Source organism: Larus michahellis, chromosome 1, assembly GCF_964199755.1.
Source record: "Larus michahellis chromosome 1, bLarMic1.1, whole genome shotgun sequence".
Lineage (NCBI taxonomy): Eukaryota > Metazoa > Chordata > Aves > Charadriiformes > Laridae > Larus > Larus michahellis.
The window spans coordinates 107304700-107325677 of NC_133896.1; the positions used below are offsets into that span (position 1 = coordinate 107304700).

At 48.4% G+C, this 20978-nt stretch overlaps 1 protein-coding gene across 2 annotated transcripts in view; it reads left to right on the forward strand.

Annotated features, from left to right (window-relative positions):
- The first annotated feature begins 148 nt into the window (after window positions 1-148).
- The window catches only part of LOC141747804 (T-lymphocyte activation antigen CD80-like), a 26417-nt gene continuing 5587 nt past the window's right edge, over window positions 149-20978 (forward strand). Inside the window, exons 1-4 of one of the 2 annotated variants that reach the window (XM_074598574.1) lie at window positions 149-583; window positions 13876-14211; window positions 16872-17153; window positions 19163-19288. In XM_074598574.1, coding sequence (XP_074454675.1) covers window positions 496-583; window positions 13876-14211; window positions 16872-17153; window positions 19163-19288 — 832 coding nt within the window. In that variant the 5' untranslated portion in view covers window positions 149-495. The remainder of the gene's footprint in view (window positions 584-13875; window positions 14212-16871; window positions 17154-19162; window positions 19289-20978) is intronic. The other variant, XM_074598582.1, reaches the window with a different exon arrangement.

Genomic DNA, 20978 nt, shown 5'->3' on the forward strand with positions numbered 1-20978 from the left:
TTCCTGCCCCCTCACCCCGACACCCTCCTGCCCCCTTGCTGGAGGGGCAGCCAAGCCGGTGGCCATGAGGGGCGAAGGCAGCACCCGTGTCCATCTCCGGTGGCCCGCGGGGCCGCCTCGCGCACGCCCCGGCAAGGAAGCCGTGGGCGGGCATGAGGCAGCTTATGAAGGCGAGCACCCGCCCGCCGGCCGGCCTTCCCCCCGTGCCCTGGCAGGGAGCCAGCCACTCGGCAGCCCTGCGGCAGGAGACGGGTGCCCATGGACTGGCGCTGAGCCCCCCACCTACTCCCTGCCTCAGGGGGTGGCCTCCGGGCCGCTCGCCCAGGGAAGCCACAAGTACCCTCCGGGAGGAAACAGGGCGGGCTGGGCTTCTGCTGGTGTTTTTTTTGGGGCAGGAAGAAGAGGGGTGTGGTGGTGGGTGCTGTGGCTCCTTCAGGCGCCATCCCACCCCCTAACCCTGTCCCCCTCTCCTCCCGGCTCAGGAGCTACAGGAAGATGGCGTGCCTGCCTGCCGCCCCGCCAGCACGGGCCTTGAGGAGGTGGCTGGGGCTCGGGCTCTTCGTGCTACTCTGCCTTCATTTAGGTAAGCAGGAGCGGCCGGTGTGGGAGCGTGGGAGGGGGTGTGCTGGGCCTGAACCCTGTTGCTGGTCAGCAGGGGACGGTGGCCCCCGGGGCACTCGTTCTGGTGTCTTCTGAGAGGGCATCTATTCAATGCTTATCAATATCTAACGGGCGCGTGGGTCAAGAGGGTGGGGCTGGACTTTTTTCAGTGGTGCCCCGCGACAGGACAAGGGGCAACAGGCACAAACTGGAACACAGGAAATTCCGTCTCAACATGAGGAGGAACTTCTTTACTTTGAGGGTGGCAGAGCACTGGCACAGGCTGCCCAGAGAGGTGGTGGAGTCTCCGTCTCTGGAGACATTCAAAACCCGCCTGGACGCGTTCCTGTGCAACCTGCTCTAGGTGACCCTGCTCTGGCAGGGGGTTGGACTAGATGATCTCCAGAGGTCCCTTCCAACCCCTGCCATTCTGTGGTTCTGTGATTCTGCCAGGGCTGAGGCTGGGCCAGGGCTTGCGGTGGCTGGCTCTGCTAGCCATGGCAGTGAGCGCCGAGGACCTGTGAGCTCTCAGCTCCCCAGGCTGGCCACGCCAGGCTGCCAGCTCGCAGAAGGAACCGTGGTCACCCATCCCAGATGAGGGTGTTTTCAGGGCATCTGACAGCTGCAGGAAGTACATGACGCAGCTCCTCCGGCTTCAGCTTTGGTGGTGGGGCAATTTCTGCAGCTTTTTGGATGGCTAAAAGTGAGTGTGTGGTGGGGAAGACAGGGCAGGGCGGCAGGTTGGAGGGGTCTCCAACACCCAGGCAGCACAGTGCACGGCGAATGCTTTCTCCAACAACCCAAGTCCCTGCCGGATGCTGTCCCCCGTCCTGCCCTGTCCCTCCTGACCTCAAGAGGCTTGGGATGAGTCTTCTCAGCTGTGTGAAATGTTAACCTTGAAACCACACAAAATTCACTTCTTAGCTGTGTTTCGTTGTGGATGCAAAATAGGTTGTGCTTATCAGCAATTTTAGTATTTCATTGCAGCTAACGATACTCTAGAGCAAAACTTGGGCTGGACTGAGGCTTTGATTAAAAATCAAGTGGTGTAAAATTAGGAGTTTTTCATGCTGATTTTGTGAAACTGGGAGATATTTGATGCTGAGTTTCAGTTTGAGTTTGTCTCAGAATCTTAAAACAAAACTCAGATAATTTAACAGGGATTGAATCGTGGAGCTTACTTGTAAAGAACAAAAACCACTTCAAATGCCACTCTGCTCTCCTATCTTCCCCCGCACTCCTTCCCCTACCTCTGTGCTTGCCAAGCACGTGTCAAGCGTGGATGTATTTTGTCCGTATTGCAATGGGCAAACAATCTATCATGTGCAGAACTGTTTTTCTCTCTGTACTTTAAGAGCTTGCGGTATGTTATTAATGTAATTAGGCAGCCCAGGGAAATTGTGGATGCCCCATCCCTGTCAGTGTTCCAGGCCAGGCTGGATGGGGCTTTGAGCAGCCTGGGTCTAGTGGGAGGTGTCCCTGCCCATGGCGGGGGGGTTGGAACTAGATGATCTTTAAGGTCCCTTCCAACCCAAACCATTCTGTGATTCTGTGTAATTACGAGCATGTGGTAATTAGCTGGTTGTGTAGTTTCTCTAAAAAGATGCTGATTCCAAGGCCAAAGGTGGGCAATACTTGGATATACAGTCTGATACATGCTAATATCCAGTACTAAAACTAGGAATTTGATAATAGAAAACTAGGTGTTCCTACAGTTGTACTTTTTTCAATATGATTTACTAAGGGAATGATAGTTTATCCTGCTTTCTGTCTCTCCATCTGTGTCTCAGGCCCCTGCTCCTAACTTTCAAATCCCCTGCCCAGTTTCAACCCAATTTGACAGGAAGGCAGAGCTGGCAGAGATGCGGCATCCTTGCCCGCTACATGGAAGATGCTGGCTAGCCACGAGCAGCACCTAACTAGCCAGAGCCCGGGCTGCCCCTCCTCATGCCCAGCTGACAGAAAGGGCAGGAGGCAGCTGCGAGGGGGCTGTAAGGAGCGTGGCAGCACCGAGGGCTTGGGAACGGGCTGGGAGACGTGGGGAGAAGTGCCTGGGCTTGGAAACACAAGGCACAAATCCACAGGCCAGCAGGGTTTGGTCATCCTGTTGCTGAGAAGACTTACTTCTCCAAATCTGATTGATTACAAAATTCTGGGGTTTAATTCTGCAAGAAGCAGAGTGGAAAAAACTCTTTTTTACAAAGCATTATATCAGCTTTGGGGCTGTAATTGTTAGATGTTTCCCACACAATGAGTCTGTGGAAGTCCTGGTGCCTCAGGAGCAGGTTGCTTGGCCGACTGATAAGAACAGCACAGCCAAGGCTCTTCCTTTCTCTCTCTGCATGCACACATACACACCCTGCCACCTTTCTCTCAAAAAAGAGGTATTCCTATGTTAGTCACCCTTAAAAATACATGGTACAGTACCCGCAAATAAGTGGTTTTAAAAGCTTTACTGGCAGTTGTAGGTGATGCCTTCTCTAGGTCGCCCACAGGGACCACAAGGACTGACTTCTGACCTTGTCGTGGCAAAATGGTGAAGCCCTGGAAGCCTGCCATTGCCCTGCCAGTGACTTCCCTCGCGTTGTTAAGTGAGTCACCAAGGCCAGCATTTACAGAACTGACCCCATGTGGGACTGCTCATGACCCCAGGAAGGCACAGACAAAGCTGGCACCCAGAGCCTGTGGCTACATCTTGTACCCTTGGGTTTAGCCCAGGTGTTCTGGTGCTGGCGCAGCTCCGTGCTGAGGTGCTCTGAAAGGTCCACTAGCATGCTAGGGTGAAAGCAGTGCTCTGCGTATGCCCTGTGTGAGTGAAATAGTAATATAGGGAATGCCAGGCTGAATTTTCACATCGTGGCACAAGAAGGCTTTAAGAGGGTCTTAATTAAAAAGGATGATTTGAAGGTTGTATTTCATAGGAATTCATGTATGCCCAAGCTACATAGGTACATTTGTTTCCCCTTGAATTTAATTTTGCCACTCTGGGGTTCACCTGAGGTGACCCACTGAAATGCCAGTGTAATTTAGAGCTGCTTCTGAGATGTCACCTGCTGCTGGAGACACTGATGTGCAACACCCTGCTGCCTCAGCACACTGGAAAAGTGGCAGAACAGCCTTGATTACAGCACAAACTTATTTATTTACGGTTTGAACACATTGCCCCATGGGCTTGTTTTTCTCCTACCACTGCACCTTCATACCTACCTACGAATATCAGGATGTCCTTAGTCACAGTTTGTTGTATTAGGAAAACGTTGATAGGAGTCACCCAGGACGACCTTCCCCTGCCCTGTGTGCAAACGTGGTGTAGCCACTGATTGCAGGGCCCCAGCGAGCCTGGGTTTTGTCCGTGGATTATTCCTTTTAGACTTTTCCGGGGTCTTTTCATTTGACTGGGGACCGTCTAGTGCTTGGTTTCTTCCCAGTGGTGAAATTTTTTGGGAAGTTTTGAGGAAAATCCCTACAGCTTTTCTGAGTTATTGGAGAGTTGGGAGTGTGGGGAATAGCCACTTCCCTCCACATCGCGAGCGAGCGTCGGCTCACTCTGGGAATCCCCTCTCATGTGTTACTGCCGATAAAGAGCTCAGAGTGGAGCTGGGTTTCAGAAAGGGACAAAGAAGACTGAGAACAAGAAAGATTCCTTGTTTCGTGGCCACCCCCAAATATTGAAGTGTCTAGCAATGAGATTTAGGTGCTTGGCGGCTAATTTCCATGCCGGCTCCGGTATGGGTAGTGCCTAGGGTGGATTTCATGGTGGAGATGGCAGAAATTTTTCTTTACGTACCAGATTTTCCCACTTGATCGCTGGATGCAAATTGAGTTTCTGTATTATTGCTTTTGCTGCCTTCAACTGGGTTTTTAATTTCTTTTTTCGGATGAGTTTCTGTCTCCTCCTGTTCCAGACATGCAGAAAGGAAAGGTCTTTGATTCAAAAACAAGAGCAGGGGAACTAAGGAACTCCTTTTTCTGTCTGTCTCTCTGTCTGCCTATCCAGAATGAAACCTGCTGTAACAACTTGTCTGGAGAAATAGAAACCCAACTAAAGGCTCCTGGTTTTGCTTACAGACTCTCTTTTGCTTCTTCTGCTGTGTTTTTTTAAGTGAAAGAGTTCTTTAGAAAAAACACAGAAAATTAAATGCAGACAAGCTACATCCTTACACAGTCAAAACATAGTTATCCGCCTGCATCCTGGGTTTGTAAAGCTACCTCTCAAACGCTCCTTTCATCCACACTGTTTCCTTTTTCCAGTTCGATCAGAACGAACCCAGATAACTCCCGTGAGCTGGCGTTACTCTGAGGGCAACAGCCTTTTTGCATTTCTTGGATCACTGAGACATTTGTAACTTTTTTGCAATATGAAGTCAGACATTCCCACATTTAAACATGCAAAGTTTGGGGCTGAAGTTTTATACGCTGCGGTAGGTTACCAGCAGAAGTTGCCACCCTGTGTGCCCTCACACCTTTCCTGCTTCTCGCTGCCTCGATTCTGAGTTACGAGCGTGGTTTAATGGGCAGAATTAACCTGACAGAAGTGAAGGCTGCCCCTGATGGAGTTATCCCCTTGCCTCACTTGTGATGAGTTAGTTTTCTGTGGGGGTCAGCCCACTGTCTTCAGTGCCAGTCTGCTTTTACACCCAACGCTGTGTACCCCAGAGGGGTTTGCAGACAGGCAGCACAGCTGAGGGGGCCAAAACAAAAGGTGCAATCCTGCTCCTCTCTCCTCTGCTTCTGGCCGCGCGATCCTCCCCTCCTTTGTACTAGTTCTGGTATGTGTCTGATCCATGGATGAGCTAATTCGACTCCCAGTTTAGCAGAAAGTTTCTTTTTTTTCCCCTTGTTTTACACCAAAGGGGCATATTCAACCAGCCTCTGGAGAGCCCGGCAAGGAAAGCAGTGGGAGCACTTGGATTTGGAAGGGAAAGGGGAGCCAGATCACCTCTGCTCGTGTGGGCAAGGCATGAGATCGATGCCAGTTTGTTGTCTGGCTGCACTCGGAGGTTGTGCCGGGCTGGAGAAGAATTTCCACGTTCAGAGAAACTCTCCTTCCTTTTAAACAAGCGTTTCCTACTATAAGCGCTGTGCGCACATAGATGGGGTATTTGTCAGGAGATGGCAAGGCAAATGTGCTGAACGCAGTGAAGGCTGTTTGCTTGGCAAAAGGAGGTCAGTTTTGTTTTTAAAAAGAAAAACTTCATGTTTAATTGTAGATGTTCTGTCCCATAGGAGGGACATCGCCATCAGGAGCCTTAGGAGGTCATTTGAGAATATGTATATATTTCCCAACATGGAAATGCCACAGGCTTTGCTTTTGCTTTTTCACTGTTACGCTTTTAAAATATCATTGGTCCCAGGGGACTCCCTGGCTGAAAATAAAAGTGCTGACTGCTGGCTAATGGTGGCATCTCTATCTATGCTGCACTCAAAAGAAGTTCACCTTTTGGCGAGCCCGGAGTGTTACCGTATCATATAAAAAGTTCTTAGAAAAGACCGTTGAGGCAAGTCCCTCTGCGCACCGCTGCCCTTGGCATAGCAGGTGCCCTCCTGTGTAGTTTTAAATGCCTGGCAAACAAAGATTTCATCCCTGCACCAGGGGAAGTGCTTCAATCTGAACAGACCTCACCATCAGACACTGCTTCCTACCAGCCGAATGAATCCCTTTCCCGAGCCGCCCTGCGTTGCTCCCAGCCGGTGTCTCCAGCGGCCCCTGCCCAAGTCTCTCATTTCACTCTCCCTGTGGCTTTTGTAGCTTTCAGACACCCCTGGACCACTTTGGTCTTGTTTCGTTAGTCATCTTTCAGTTCATTACCATTCGCCATGCTGCACTCTTATATAAGGCTGTTTAATCTCTCCTCCTGACGGTCCTCCAGCTGCAGGGTTAGTGTTAGGGTTGTTGTCTGCAGAGCGTTCGTGAGTTAGTGTCTGCGCAAGGACCGGGTTTTTATAACGAGATAATGGCTGGCAGGCCTGTAGTGTTATTAGCTGCGCTGGTGAATATTGCTGTGGCTGTGGGCAAGTACTTTAGAAGCAGAAAAAAAAAATAATTGTAATTTCTCTAATTTTGAGTGAGTTTATGTGAGAGGTATCTACTTGATTTTCCTGGTTACTGGGCACTTTCACCTTCTATTAGTTTCAAGAGCGGGTTGGCTACTTGGGCAGCCTGCGAAGCAGTGAGATTTAGCAAGCACTGAAGAAAACTGGGGCCTGAAGCAGTGAGGAGGACCTCAACTTCAAGAGCCGCGCTGCGAGGACAGCAGCATGCATGGCAGTGGTTCTGGAGGAATTAGGGAAAATGATCTGAGAACATCTTCATCTGGGAGATAAACATAGAGGAAGTACAAAGTGATCCAGTCAGCGAGGGACAGAGTCTGCAGGGGAGAAAATTAACAAATTTATTTTTGTCTTTGTGTGTGACAAATCTCCCCCAAAGGCCTGTCTTACACAACTTTCACATCTAGTTTCTGCCCCCAAACTGGGGAATCGTAAGAGTGCTGAGCCAGTTGCAGGAATTTGAACTTGAAAGAAACTAAAATATGCAAATCCTCTGAGGACATCCAGATTTTGTGTCCCCTCTACCCTTTTTTATTCTAGCGAGGTCACCCACTGGCATGCTGGGAATGGAGAAGGGGGGAAGGTTCAGAAAGACTCTTCCCTTCGCTCCTTTCCCCAAGTCAAAGACGTCCTTCTGTCCCCATCGCTTCCTTTCCTCCCCAACCAACACCCATGGGGAAGGGTCTGCAGCAAAGAGGAAGATCTTAAGACATGATATAGTCCCCATCCCCAAGTACTTTGGCTCCTTGCTTGGATCTGACCTCCTGGCTAGTGCCAAGATGAGAAATTTGCCAACTGGCTCGCAAAGAGTTGTGATCTTACTCATCTTATAAACAAAGCAGACTGGACATACCCAGGTGGTGGGCTTGTCCCATCGTGGGGCAGTGGTGACTCAGAAAGCAGTAGATCTTTATCTCAAGGCGTACTGAAAGGCGAGCTGGGCACTGCCGGAGCAAGAGGAAAGGGGTACTGGGAGGGGTACTGGGTGGGCTGGAGCTGCCCCAGCGCTGCAGCGAGCCCCTTTACCAAAGTATTTAAGATTCCCTTTCATCTTCTCAGTTGCTGATTGCTGAGTTTGGAACTTTTTCGTGATTAATGGAGTTTCCTTCCCTTTGCAGCCAGGTTTTTTGACAGAGTAGTGACTTAGTAAAGGTGCTTACTTTCATTCCCTGCCTAGTTGGGTTGCCTTGCTGGCCTCGTGGCAAAAAGGCAATCAGGGGCACATGAAATCTGCTTTCTGTTGAGCAGCGACTAACTGGAGAAAACAGTGTTTGGTCTGCAACCTGCAAAGGTAACCACAGTCAGAGGGAGGGCTTCGGTGGGAGTACCGTATGTCTAAAACTGGGACCACATCAGACACCAGCATGTGTTGAGAGCACACTGTGAACCCCTCTAAAACGAGTGCTACCTACCGTATATTGCTGCTTATCAAAGTATGCACAGGGAGACAAATAAGATTGATAATTTCATTTGTCATCAATAGGGCCTCAAGTTAACATGCTGCTGGCAAAAAAAAAATGGGATTAGTGTGTACCCCCAAAGATGGGCTGTCTTTCTGTCTTTCGGCGCAGGAAGGTGTCCTCTGGTTTTCACGGCCGCTTCATGACTTCATGATTTTTTCACTAAAGGCTTTGCATGTGAAACAAAACAGGATTAAAATGGAACAAAAGCTGCTGAAGGAGTCAGGCACCAAACCACCATGACGATATTATAACCATTGCCAAATCACGCGGTATAGAGCTGGGCAAATCTGTTTTGTTTAGGAGGAATGCGGCAATCTGAAGATGGGAAGTGCATAAAGCCATGTAAGGGGTGCCGTACCCTTGCTATACCGCTCTAAGCGGGGCGCCCCGAGGTTATGGTGCAGAAGCAAGCAGAGACGAACTTTTAGAAAAACCTCTTCAAACCATTTCCCCACCTCAGGCCTGCCGTGACATCATCGTAAAGTAGGATTGATCCCATCACTTAATGGCCATGGGCACGCTTGACTAGCGTGAGTGGGTACAGGGAAGCGAGACCGAGTGGAACCGCTGCCGAATGAAGTGCATCACTGTTTTTCTTGTCTTCGGGATGCCTTCTCTTCTGCTCCTCTCTCTCACCGCCTTTGGGATGAGTAAGGGCACATGACCTCGCAAGAGGTCACCCTGGCATGAGCGAAGCAAACTGGGCTTGCAGCTGCTTTGCTTTGCCTTGCCAGAGCAGCCTAGAGCAGCGGAAGGGTAGCAGCAGGCCTGTGGTTTGTGATGCGGAGGTTGGGCTTGGGGTTGTGCAAGGGGAAAGGGCCGCTCCTCCTTTCCCTGCGTGCCAAGACCTCCCTTTGCATGCCTCGACTTGCTGGAGTAGAGTCTGGGTAGAAGGAGCCTTGGAGGCTTGCCGGGCACTCGTGCCCACGTTAATGTGCAGCCACAGACTCCTGAAAGAGGACAGGCAGCAGGGCCTGACAGCACCCACTTTTTTCTGCTTCATCCCATCTTTCTCATTTCGTGGGGTCTTTGCAGCAAAAAGCAGAGGAAGGCAGTGCTTTTATGTGCCACTGAAATGTCACAACGTCTCCACGTAGAAGTCACCTGGGCATCTAATGGGGCCTTTCCTGTGAACACAGGAGTCTGTCACAGCACTGATTTAAATACAAAGTATTTTTTCATGTATTCCCGCGTAGGACAGGATATTTGCTGAATTTTAACTCCATGGAAAGCTTTGAGAGAATCTGATTCCTCACTGGTAAAACCACCTGGGATAAAGAAAAGATCAAGGAGGAGCGTCTAGTCTTTTAAAGACTTAGCTTTTCAAATTTTTTCAATTTTTCAAATGATTATCTGGCTTTCTTGGAAATCCCCATAAAATACTGCGTTGTCCTCAAAGGATAAATCCTGCAAGTTTGGGGCAAATGTGCTATTCACAGAAAACGAGGGGCCTGAGCTGCAGAATTACCCGGGGACTGTTGGGTGTGATTCTTGCACTGACCCCAGGGGATGGCCACCAGTAGAAAAGCCGCAGCTCCACGAGACGTGTTTTCCTCAGCTGGCCCAGTGCCAGTTACCAGAAGTGCCCTTGCCTCGACACGACATGATGTGAACCTCCTCCCAGAGCTGCCCCGAGTCCCTTTTTCCAGCCTATGCACAAGCGGAGGGCAAGAAAGTTGTCAGTGTCCCGGTGGAGCAGGAGTCCTGGCTGCATGGTCCAGGCAGTCGGTGTTGCCAACAATGTAAGAGTAGAGACACTGGCTGCTGTTGCAAAGATGAATAGGGGCCCTTAAGGAAAAAAGAAATGCAAGGCTTCTTTTGATCCTCCTGGTTTGGAGGGCCACCAACAATTTGCCTCAGAGCTTTCTGCAGGACTTTCGGTAGAAAAAAAGTGCAGATCCACTCTCTTACCTGCTGCTTACACAAGGGATGGAGGAAGCAAAGGAATCCAGGCCCACCAGGAAAAACCTTTCCCTCCATGTGTGTTGCTTTGTGGGTTGTGTGTGAAATGAGGTAACACAAGGTCAGATAAAAAAAAAGGCAAAGCAGTTCAGAAGGGCAGAGAAATAGCAGACGGAGGGGAAAGAGAATGGCTTGGGGGTTTCTGTTCACCAGGAATTACCTGAAGGTTTCCAACAGTTCAGCACTGCTTCTCTAAAGCATGGTGTGTTCTTTTACTGCCTTTTACAGTCAAATCTCTCTGCAGGACTTCTGTCCCGGAGGCAATCCCACACCACCTGACTGTATGCGTGGTCAGGAGAGCCAAGCTCTCTGTGGGCAGGGATTTTCTGAAACACAGCTTGGGCAAGGAGTGAAGGAAATAGGGATACAGGCTCAACAGCTCTCCTGCTTACTGACTCTCAGAGCAAACAAGAAAGGACAGGTTTCCTCTAGACTCACCTTTCCATTCTCATGAGCTCTGCCATGTGGGGCAACTGCAGCACAGGCGTAATTTGAACGGAACATGTTTTTCTGACCAGGGAACAGAAAGTCAGTCCTTTCATCGGTTCGGTGTTGCCACATGCCGTGGGCTTCCAGTGATGGAGCAACATGCATGCACAGCAAGGAAGTGGGTGGGCTTCAAGGGCAGGGTGGAAAGAGGAGGGATCTTTTTTTCTAGAAAAGTCATTAAAAGTTATTTCCATGGTGGATACTTCCCCCACAGCCTGATTACAGAGAGCATTCAGCACAGAAATGGGACAAAACTGAATTTTCATTTTTGCTTTGCAGTTCACCTTTAAAGTGAAAGGGGACTTTTGTGGGGCTGAATGACTCCTCGTGGACTTTGGTTCCTTCAGGCTTGCAGCACTCAGGTTGCAGTTTCAAGGGTGCAGAGCCTTTTAAGGGTAGATGTGACATCAGCAGGAGTTTCCAGCCCCTGTACATGTACTGCTGAGGAGGTTTTTGTTCTCCTTTTGGTTGCAAAGGAGACTCTTAGGGGCAAGGGGCGGAGAACCTCATACAACTCATGATGTGGTGTCAACCTGACATTTACTGAACGCCTACTCTTCCCCTGTTGCTGCAAAAGAAAATAGAAAACTGTCTATCAGGCTCCACAATTCCAAAGTTTGACTGGCTGCTCTTGCGAGTCTCTCCAGCAATAGCAAAAGCTGAACTGTGAGCACAAGCAAAGATGTGGTGGAGGGAAAAAACACACGCACACAAATGCATGCAGACAGGCAGGAGGAGGAACTTCAAGAATCACAACCTAAAGTGGTCCGCTTTTAAGGTGAACAGAAGGAAATGCTTTTTCACATAGTGTGTAATCAAACTGGGCGACTCACCATCACAGGATGTTGTGGATGCCAAAAATATATGTGTGTTCCTGAAGGGGCAAGAACTGTTCCCGAAGGGTAGGTCTAACAATAGCGATTAAACTGCTGGTGACAAGAAATCCCTAAATTCCTGGCTGCCAAAGGTTGGCAGGGAATGACAGTTCTTATCCCTGCAGTGGGGAAGAAATGGTTTCTCAACCATTTCTGCTACCAGTTGCTGGCTGACACAGGTCAGCAGGCTGAGTGGGCTCCTAATCTGCCCCAGTCTGGTTGCTCAGAGTCTGCGATGCATTATAAGGGGAAGTACAGGTAGCGGGGTGGGGGGGAAAATGCATTTGAATCTTTTCCCTTTGGAAGACCAATGATGTGGCTCAGTGGAGGCAAAACAGTTAAATGAGAAGCTGCTCATTTAATTACATATTCTATTTTATATAAGTGATATTAAAGCATTCTATAGTGTTGCCAGGACCTCCTCAGTATTTTTCAGTGTGGTTCCTACAGATTTAACGTAAACCATGCAAGTGGGACAGGGGTAGGTGAGCCGCAGGGGAGGGAGGTGAAAACTTATGTTCTGTCCCAGGCTCTCTGTCTGGGCTTAACTTCAGCAAGCAGCCCCCAATGCTGCCCCAAAATCTGCCTGTGCTGGGGCACTGGCTGAGCATCTGCTTGTCTCCCTCCAGTACCAGCAGCTGGAGGACCGCGAAGCACTTCATCAGGATGTGCCACTGGGCACAGGTCAGCGCGCCGCAGGGGTCTCGCTGCCTGCCGGCTGTGTGACGGTGTCCCAAGGGTCTGTGAGTCACTGCTAAGCAAATGATTCCTATCAGGCAACAAGCTTGTGGCCGTTTTGGGCACTTCATCTGAATCTGAATGTCACAGCATCCCAGTCACACCCTGAGCGCTGCGCTCTGTGCCTGAGGACAGCGTGGCTGCAGTTAGACATTAGCCGTGACAATAACGCTTGAGCCAGCATCAGCCAGACTTTGCTGGGGGTGGGTGGCAGTTCTTAGGCTCAGCTTTGTCAAGCGTTCAGTTCACGCGTCAGGCAGAGGCTTTGCACTTGGGGTCTCACCTCCACCGACGGGTGATGCTGCACTCTCCCCATCAGTGACACGCTGCCTGGTCAGGACTTTCCCACTTTCTCACTCAGAGAGGTTTACTGAGATCTATTCTGCAGGGAGGGAAGAGGGAATTTGAATCTTCTCTATCCTGAGGCCAGCTATTTCCTTGTTTTTCCGCTCTCAGTCAATGGGGTGCAACAGATTGGTATCCCCCTTCCACTAGTGGCGGTGGGCGCTAAGGTGGTGAGGCTGGGGCAAGCGGGGCAAGCATAAAGCAACCCAACCTTCTGGACTAACAAAGCAGAGTGCACAGGGATAAGCATCATCCTGAAGGCGGCTTTCACCTGGCACAAACCCTGGTGAAAGCCCAACCATCTGCCCTGGCCTTACCATAGCACAGGATCGCACGTCAGTACTGTGTTGCTCTTCCAGCAACAGCAGGAGCTCCTTGCTAGCCTGCTCCCTCTTGTTTCAGGTCCTGGCCACTCTGAGCACCTACGCCCTGGAAAGAGGACGGGGATGGGGGAAGCAGGGCTGATCACAGGAGCAGCACGCATAGAAGTCATAGTGCGAAGCAAGGGGATTACTGCCAACCTGGTCAAAGTTGTACCTAATTTCCCCCTGGCAAAAGCCTCAGTTTATTATTGTAGGCACATGCCTGTGTCCTAGGTATGGCACCAACACAGTCGCTGGGCAGGAGTTGGGGAATGCCTATACTGGTTTGCAAGTAATCCCAAGGGAGCCCCATGGGCCTTTGCAACTATAAATTTGTTTTAGCTAGACTTCGTAAAATTGTTCATTTGCTAGTACTAGGAGGCTGACGATCGTGTGGCTGTAACCTTTGTTTATCATTGTAGGGTTGCTTCTAGCTTCTGGGGTCTTGCAAGGTTCGGGTTTTTTTCTGTTAGAAAAAAACCCAAACCTTCCAAAAAAACCCCCAAGCCCCCAAACTAATAGTCCACTGGGGTCCTGTTTGGCATGCAGGGAACCCACTGGAGGGTGACACAGACTTTCCAAACACTGGGCTCTGAAAAGGGAGAGCAGAGGAGACCGCAGTTTGGGCATGTATGTTTTTATCCCTTTACATGAATAATGGCAATTCTTTACTCTGAGGTGTGGGTTTTTTAAGGGGCCAGCAAAATTTCTGTTCAGGCAGATAACTCTTCTGCCTTTGCCTTCAGTAACCCATGCAGATATCGTGTGCCCGCTAGCTCAGCATCCTAAGTAGGACTGGAACATCATGTAAAAGGCATTGCCAAGGTAGCCCTCCCCTCAGTGCAGAGCTGAACTTGTAAACAGCTCGGTGGATGATGAGGTATATCAGTGGGCGCGGACAAAGCCCAAAGAGGTGAGCTCTATGCAGCAGAGACCTGGCACAAGGCTATATCACCGGCTCACTGACTTTTGTTTGCCCCCCACCCACAGGCTATGCACTAGAGAAGAAAGTCAAAAGCAAACTCGGGGAAAAAGTTGGCCTGCCTTGTTGTCATGAAATTGAAAGCTCGGATAGCCTGCATAATTACCGTGTCTACTGGCAGAAGAACACCATGGAGGTAGTACTTGCTTACGCAGAGGGGAAGGAGATCTCCAAGGACAAGCGGTACATGAACCGGACAGAGATGGATGACAGAAACTTCACCCTGTGGATCTCCCCCGTGGAAATCCTGGACAATGGCCCTTACCAGTGCGTAGTTCAGCACCTCAGATCTTCGCAGAACCCATCTGTTGTGTGTGATGAGACTGTCACCCTCTTTGTTACAGGTAGGTGGATTACCTCCCGACACCTGAGGCTTTCCCATGCTGGCTTCTGGGGGTAAAAGACCCTCCTCCAAGCTTTAGTCATAGTGTAGCAGTTAGACTTTCATCAGGAAGCCTAAAAGAATGCTGGAAGGTGTGCTAAGGCCCCTGTATTTCCATTCTAGCAGCTTCCTTCCTTGTCTTTCAAAAGCTACCCCAGGTACAGAAAATTCACCTTTCCCACCACCAGCCCAGCATGCTCCCCTTGATGCCTCCCTCTTGGGCAAGGACCTCTCCCAGGAAACCTCGCCAGGTACCACTGCAGAGGCCACCTCTGCCCCCTGCTGTCTTTTGGGCAAAGCAGAGGCCAAGCCCCTGGTGCACGGGAAGCGTCCAAGCCGAAAGAGGAATGGGGTGACATTGCTTCTCTGCGGCCACAGCAGCATCCCAGCCCTGCAGCCAACTCCTCGGGAGCCCAGGGTCTCCTGGGGGGCTGGCCAGCTCGCAGGCTACACTGCAGCTCCACAACCAAAGACTGAACTCAGCTGGAGATTTGAGACGTTTTACCTTAAAGAAACAACCCGAGTTCTTTTGCTCAAAACGAATCTGAATCTTTTCTTGGAGGCTACAAAAAGTTCCGTAGACATTATTTTCCATTTCCACCACTGTTTGTGTGGCGGTTGGTTTCAACTAAAGGCAGAGATACTGTTAACATATATAAATATATATATACATTTGAATACTTTCAGCAGCAGAGAGTTCCAGGAGTCTTCCAGACAAGCCAGTGAATGAGCATTCCCCATTTGGAATGAGATTTCTTGGCAAATAAAACCAAGCTCCTGAAGTTGGCCATTGCCTGCCTGTCTGAGGGCATGGTGGGCATATGCGCAAGGAGACAAATTTAGTGATCTTTCTGGGAACCAATATGAAAAAAGGGAAGTGCACTGCCAGCACCCTCTCTAGCCATGAGGGCTGAGTCATCAACTGCATGAAAAACATGAAACAACGGATCTCTTTTCCTCCCCGCAAATACTCCAGTTTCTTTACTTCCAAAAATCCCCTTGCTGTCTTAATAGGCCAGTTGTAATAATTGTGGTAGACTTCTGCTCCCTTTGGAAAAGTGGGATTAGTTATTGTGTGGATCAGGAAAGAGAAAGGTCCCCTTGCCCCTGCTGGAATCCAGCTACCCTGAGAGAGGTGGAAAGGTGTTACTCCCTGGTGACTGATCAAGGAACCATCTGGGAGGTTTGAAGGGCCTTTCCAGACTGGATGTCAGTGCTGTATTGCTCAACAGATGGTGGGCCTGGAAGGAAATCCAGGTCTCTCCTTGTCCGCCACTGGTCGGCTGTGCAACGTTGAGCAAGTTTATTTCACTAGTTGCTAGTTACTTGGTAGCCTAGACCATGGGTTTGTGGTCAGCTACAACCGCGAGGCCACCTACCTTGCACAGATCCCAGCAGTCATGCGGTCAAATGGTGAGTCAGGCAGGGAGCAATCGCAGACAAACCTCTTAGCAGCTCCAAAAAGAGTCGTTTTGCAGTGAGTTGAGCAAGCTGCTACAGCTCTCTGCCTGGCCTTGCCATGGCTGGGGCTAGCACCTGAGGGGGCGTGCAGGCTACGGACACACAGCTGGCAGGGGTGGGAGGGAGAATTTGGTGCCTTTGACAGCAATGGTGTTGGTGTGACTTACGCCCACCAGGAAGCCACGTGCTGAGTTTCTTTTTCTGACCGTGCCTCTCTTGCTAAAGATGTGGTCCCATGGAGATTTTTCCAGTGGAAGAGTTGCTTTAAATAGTTCCTCTGCCACCCCTTGCCTCCTCCTCCTCACCCGGGGCTGTTTATTGCAACCCGTGGGCATCCTCAGTTGTAGCAATGCAACTGTTTACAGTAACATGGTGAACCAGACTGGCAAAGGGAAGCGGGCTAAAAATGACATCACCTTTCTTCTCCGTCTTCACTTATATTAGTCCTCTCATCCGTTTCACCATGCAGCCTCGCAGACACAGCAATACATTCGACAGGGCGGGAAGGCATGAAACAAGCTGTGTGAGTGGGAAACCTCTGAAAATAAGCTTTGGCAATGAGAAAAAAGTCCAGTGAGAACATTGTCTGGGAGGACCTGTGTATTGCTATGCATTTCTGCAAAAACTTGTGTGACTGGGTCTTGCTCCCAGGTGGGCTTTCTGGAGGGGCTCTCATGCAGAAAATGTAATTCAGTCCCTTGCTGGCCATCCTGTCTGAAAGACCAACATGAGACTCATCTCCTTTCCCATGAGAGATGGACCCTTTGTGAGCTTCTGGCTGGGAAGGGACTAATGAGGGAGGGAAAAGGAAATTGTATACCATTGTCCGTAGTACGGATTTTTTTATTCAATCCTATATTTTTCCTACCTGTTTTATGATTCCTTCTGTTGTTCCGCAAACAGCCGTATGTACAGAGAAACAGTGGCATTGGAGAGGTGGGGTTTTGAAGTCTGTGTACTGCCCAGGGAGGGGAAGAAGCAAAGGCCAAGGCCGTATCCAGTCAAGGCTGTGGGGAGAATGCTAAGGAACAAGAAAGACCAAACAGATTATGACAGAGGAAGAATGCCCCATGGGGGAGTCTTTGCTTTGACCGTGGGTGACCAGGACCGCAGCTGTCTCTGTAATCTGACAGAATAGTAACTAAATCTTTCTTGTTTCAGCTGATTTCAGTAAGCCAAACATAACAGCAAACGTATCCCGTAATTCTTGTGAATCAACTGAGATGGTGGTAAGATGTTCTTCTTACGGAGGTTTCCCCAAACCTGAAATCACTGGGATCCTCAACAACGAGTCTGTGGTGTGGAATGTCAGCTGGGTGTCTGAGTCCAGCCTCAGCCCGTACAGTGTCACTGGCATACTGCACCTCAACGTGACCAAAGATGTCAGCTTCACTTGCTCCGTTGGATCCAATGGCTTTACCAAGTCCACCAGTTTGCTTCTGAGTAGGTTTTGTTAATAGTTTGTGTTACAAAACTGTTCTGTTGAACCTGCTGAGTTGCCTCTCTGAGAAAGTGGTAGATTTTGGGAATCTGTTCATGCAAGGATGACCCAATGATGCCACCTGCGAGCTGCACACCGAAATTTTTCAAAGGCTGTAAGACAGCAAGGATGGGAGAGGAGAGTTACAGCAGTGACTGACAAGCAGAGATGGCTCTGGCTTCCTGCCGCTCTACCGTGAGTCACAGCTGGGCTGACAGGGCAGATGGATCTTGTTGCGATCTGGTGATGTCAGCCTTGGTGGCCACCATTCAGTGCCCCTCTGTACCAGCACAGTCTTGCTGCCAGTTGTGTGACACAGACCTGGTATTCGAATGGAGGCACTTGAGAAACGTGTGTGCCTTAAAAGCCACAGGTTGCATTTAAAAATAATTTCCTTGTTTAACAAGCACGTTTGTTTCTGCTTCAGTGACAGAAACTGTCAGCTGGGGTCTAGACAAAATTCTGCTTTCATACACATATTTAATATAGGGTTAACTCATACAGAAAAGATTCCATCACTGTGCATGGCTTAAAAGTGATAACAGATAAGTCTGTGCTTTGAAAAGCTTGAGGCACAAATGGAAAGAGCATGAGGGAAGGCAGCACACTACAGTGCAGATGTTTTGCAGTAGAAGGTGATTTGCAAGAAAATTCTTAAAGCCAAAAGGGTTTATTTTTTTTTTAATGTTACTGAAAAAGTATTCTGAAATGTCTCTGGGTCTGATGTTTTCACTGTAGAGATAAGGGCACCTCCAAGGGAAGCTAAAGAAGTGCTACTTTTTTAGGGAACAGTGCCTTATTCATCAATCTTACTATAATCAAAGGGGCTTGTGAGGAGAGGCATCATTCAGCTTTAGGACGCATGCCAGAAACTAGTGCTACATGAATATTGGTTATTGCTGGATGTAGTCCATGAATATTGGTTATTACTGGATAATGCCCCTAGAGATGGTAATGGAAGAAGGTTATGAATATCATACTACATAGAAAAGGAGAGCAACAAAAAAAGGTAATAATAGTCATAGATTGTTATCACACAGATTCTCAGAGGAGGGTGTAATCAACAGTGCCAACCGCTCTCACAACCCTCCCCCCCACCCCTTTTTGATTTTTAAGATGTGAACCACTCCCATCTTGGTATGATGGAAACGGTCCTCCTAACAAGTCTTTCATGAACATGGAGTTCCAGACAGAATACAGCCTCTGGTAAATGTAGGAGGCAAGCCCTACAGCGGAGGGGAAGATCGTACAGCGGATCAGACTAGTGTCTTAGAAGTTGAATGTTGCTTAGTTGTGCCAGATGCAGATGATGAAATCTGTAGACCTATGAACATGCACCAAGTCTGTCCCTCCTGTTGAACTGGGGTTGTCCTGTACTGTACAAAACCAGCCCATTATCTACACTAATGTCCAAGTGGCAGAATGGTCATTTCCAGGGGTGAAAAGCCAAAGGCTCCAGATCCACTGAAACTGAACTCTGCCACAATACTCTCCCTACCATGCAGAAAAAGTCTATTCTAGTCTCTTTAATGCATCATACTCCATCACCTGGGAATTCAGAGGGAAAAAATTAGGCATAAATCTGGTGAAAACAGTAAGAAAAACTGCAGAGTACCTTTGAGAATGGAAGTTTTCTAGATATGGATTCAGACTTTTCCACCAAGCCTAACAGTTTGTTTAAAAACAGCTTATATGTTTTTAAATATTGCTTGTCTCAGTCCTGTTCTGGACAAAGATCCCGCATTTCAGATTCCGTGGATGTGTTAAAAACTTCAGCACATAGCAAAGGTGGGGGAATGGAAGAAATTTAGGTGCCAGCTTTGTCTATTTGTTTATTGAATAGGTACATTTTCAGGCTGAATATCTGAGTGAGAATTTGGCCAGAACTATCAAAATTCAGGCACCTGCTCTTACCTGAAAATGCCGATATGTTGTTGGGCTCTTTATTTATGTTTTATTTCTTCTGTCTCAGAAAAAACAAATGACTGCGTTGTCCCTACTGTGCCTCCATCTTATAATGTCATTACTGCTTCAAGTATCATCATTATCATCTTCCTTTTGGCTATCACCCTAGCAGCAAGATACCTCTCAAGGCATGGTAAGTGTAGCTGCTTTTTCAAGAAACAGTCTCTTACTGCTTATGGAGTTTCTATGTAAAATACGCATTTATAGAAACTATACTGACACACTAGGTATTTTTGTACCCTCTTCTCGTTTCCTTTTTTTTTTTTTTTTTTTTTTTTACATGCAGCATCTACTGTCACAAAATCTAAGTCCAGCTCAGGACTTTCCTACATTTTGTGTGCGGGCAGCACTAGGGTTCAGGTTTGAGTGAAGGGGTGATGGGGAGTTTTGGCAGCAGATCAGAATTTTTCCAAAATCAGAGGTATACAGAATTTAAGAGATACAAAAAGGTCCATTTTTTATGTATTAAGATGCTTCAAGATGCCAAGAATCTTGATGATCATCACAGATACAGCTGAGAATCGACAGTTTCAAAATGGGATATCTCTACACACCCTGCTTAGACAATCCCTCAGAAAAGTCACAGAGCCAAAGGTACAAAAAAAATATAGTGCTAGGACCAGAAAAATGGTTAAGCATAGCAAGGTTCCACTTTTAGGAGAACCCCAATCAGGAGAAATGTATTTGTCTTCTTTATGTGGCCAAAACCAGCACAGGTGAGGTGCCCTATCCTACCCTATGAAGTCTTCAGTAACTCCAGACATGTCTCCACAAGTTTTCAATTGCAAAGAGGACCTCCAGCATCTCAGGGTTAGCTGGCAGGTATTTTTTTTGTGGCTCAAAAAAAACCTCATCTGTTTGCTGTTGCTCCTAATCATGTCTATGCTGACCTAGCCAGAAAGCCCCTGAAGATGTGGGTAGACATCTAATGGATTTATAAAGGCAGCTAGACATCCAGCCAGTTTTGAAAGTCAACAACAGCAGATGTCCTATCCACACCCTGTTAGCAGCTTTGAAAAGCAGTCCTGGAGAAAGACAGCAGGCCTTGCAACACGTTATAAATATCACCCAATCAAGTTCTGTCAGGTCACTGGGGAAGTCAGTTCTGGAGACAGGAACTCCACACTGAGAGCACTCTTTGTTCAGCTGTCTTAAACCAGAAGCCACCAGTCTGAGCGTCTTCGCTCATCATGGTCACAGTGGAAAGAGGCTGGAAAGAGGTTATTTGCTAGGCAACGGGGACTCAGTTCACTTAGAGACACATGTAAGTTTGTCGTGCTTGTGTCTTCTGCTTACCCCTATTTCAACTTCAGACAAGTTCACTCCCAAGTCAGAGGTGTGGAGGTAGCATTACTATTTTTCTTTTCCCCTCCTCAACAATCACATCTATTCAAAAACCAATGAGTCAGGCTGGGCTAATTTTCTTTTTGTTGCTTTACCACAAATTAAGGAAGCTTCTGTAAAGCAGTGACTCTTGGCAACACCTGTGCATGTACTCATTTTCTACTCATGTGCCCCTGTGATACCAGTGCTGGTTCTCCCCTGCTGTTCCCTGGGGCTATGTCAATGGGAAAGTGGCAAGCAGGTTGAAACCAAGAAAATCACAGCTGATCACAGCCTGTGCCATTAGCTGCATGGATAATGAACTTCTAATTATAGGAGAAAATGAACTGGAATTGGAAGATTTGGCTCTAAACAAATATAGGCTGGAAATTAAAAGGTTCCTTACCATTAAATTAGTAAGATTCTGGAGCATTCTGAAATAGCCTTTTATATTGAAACCAAATTGCTTTTAAAGTAGATGTAAAAAGCATACCAATGAG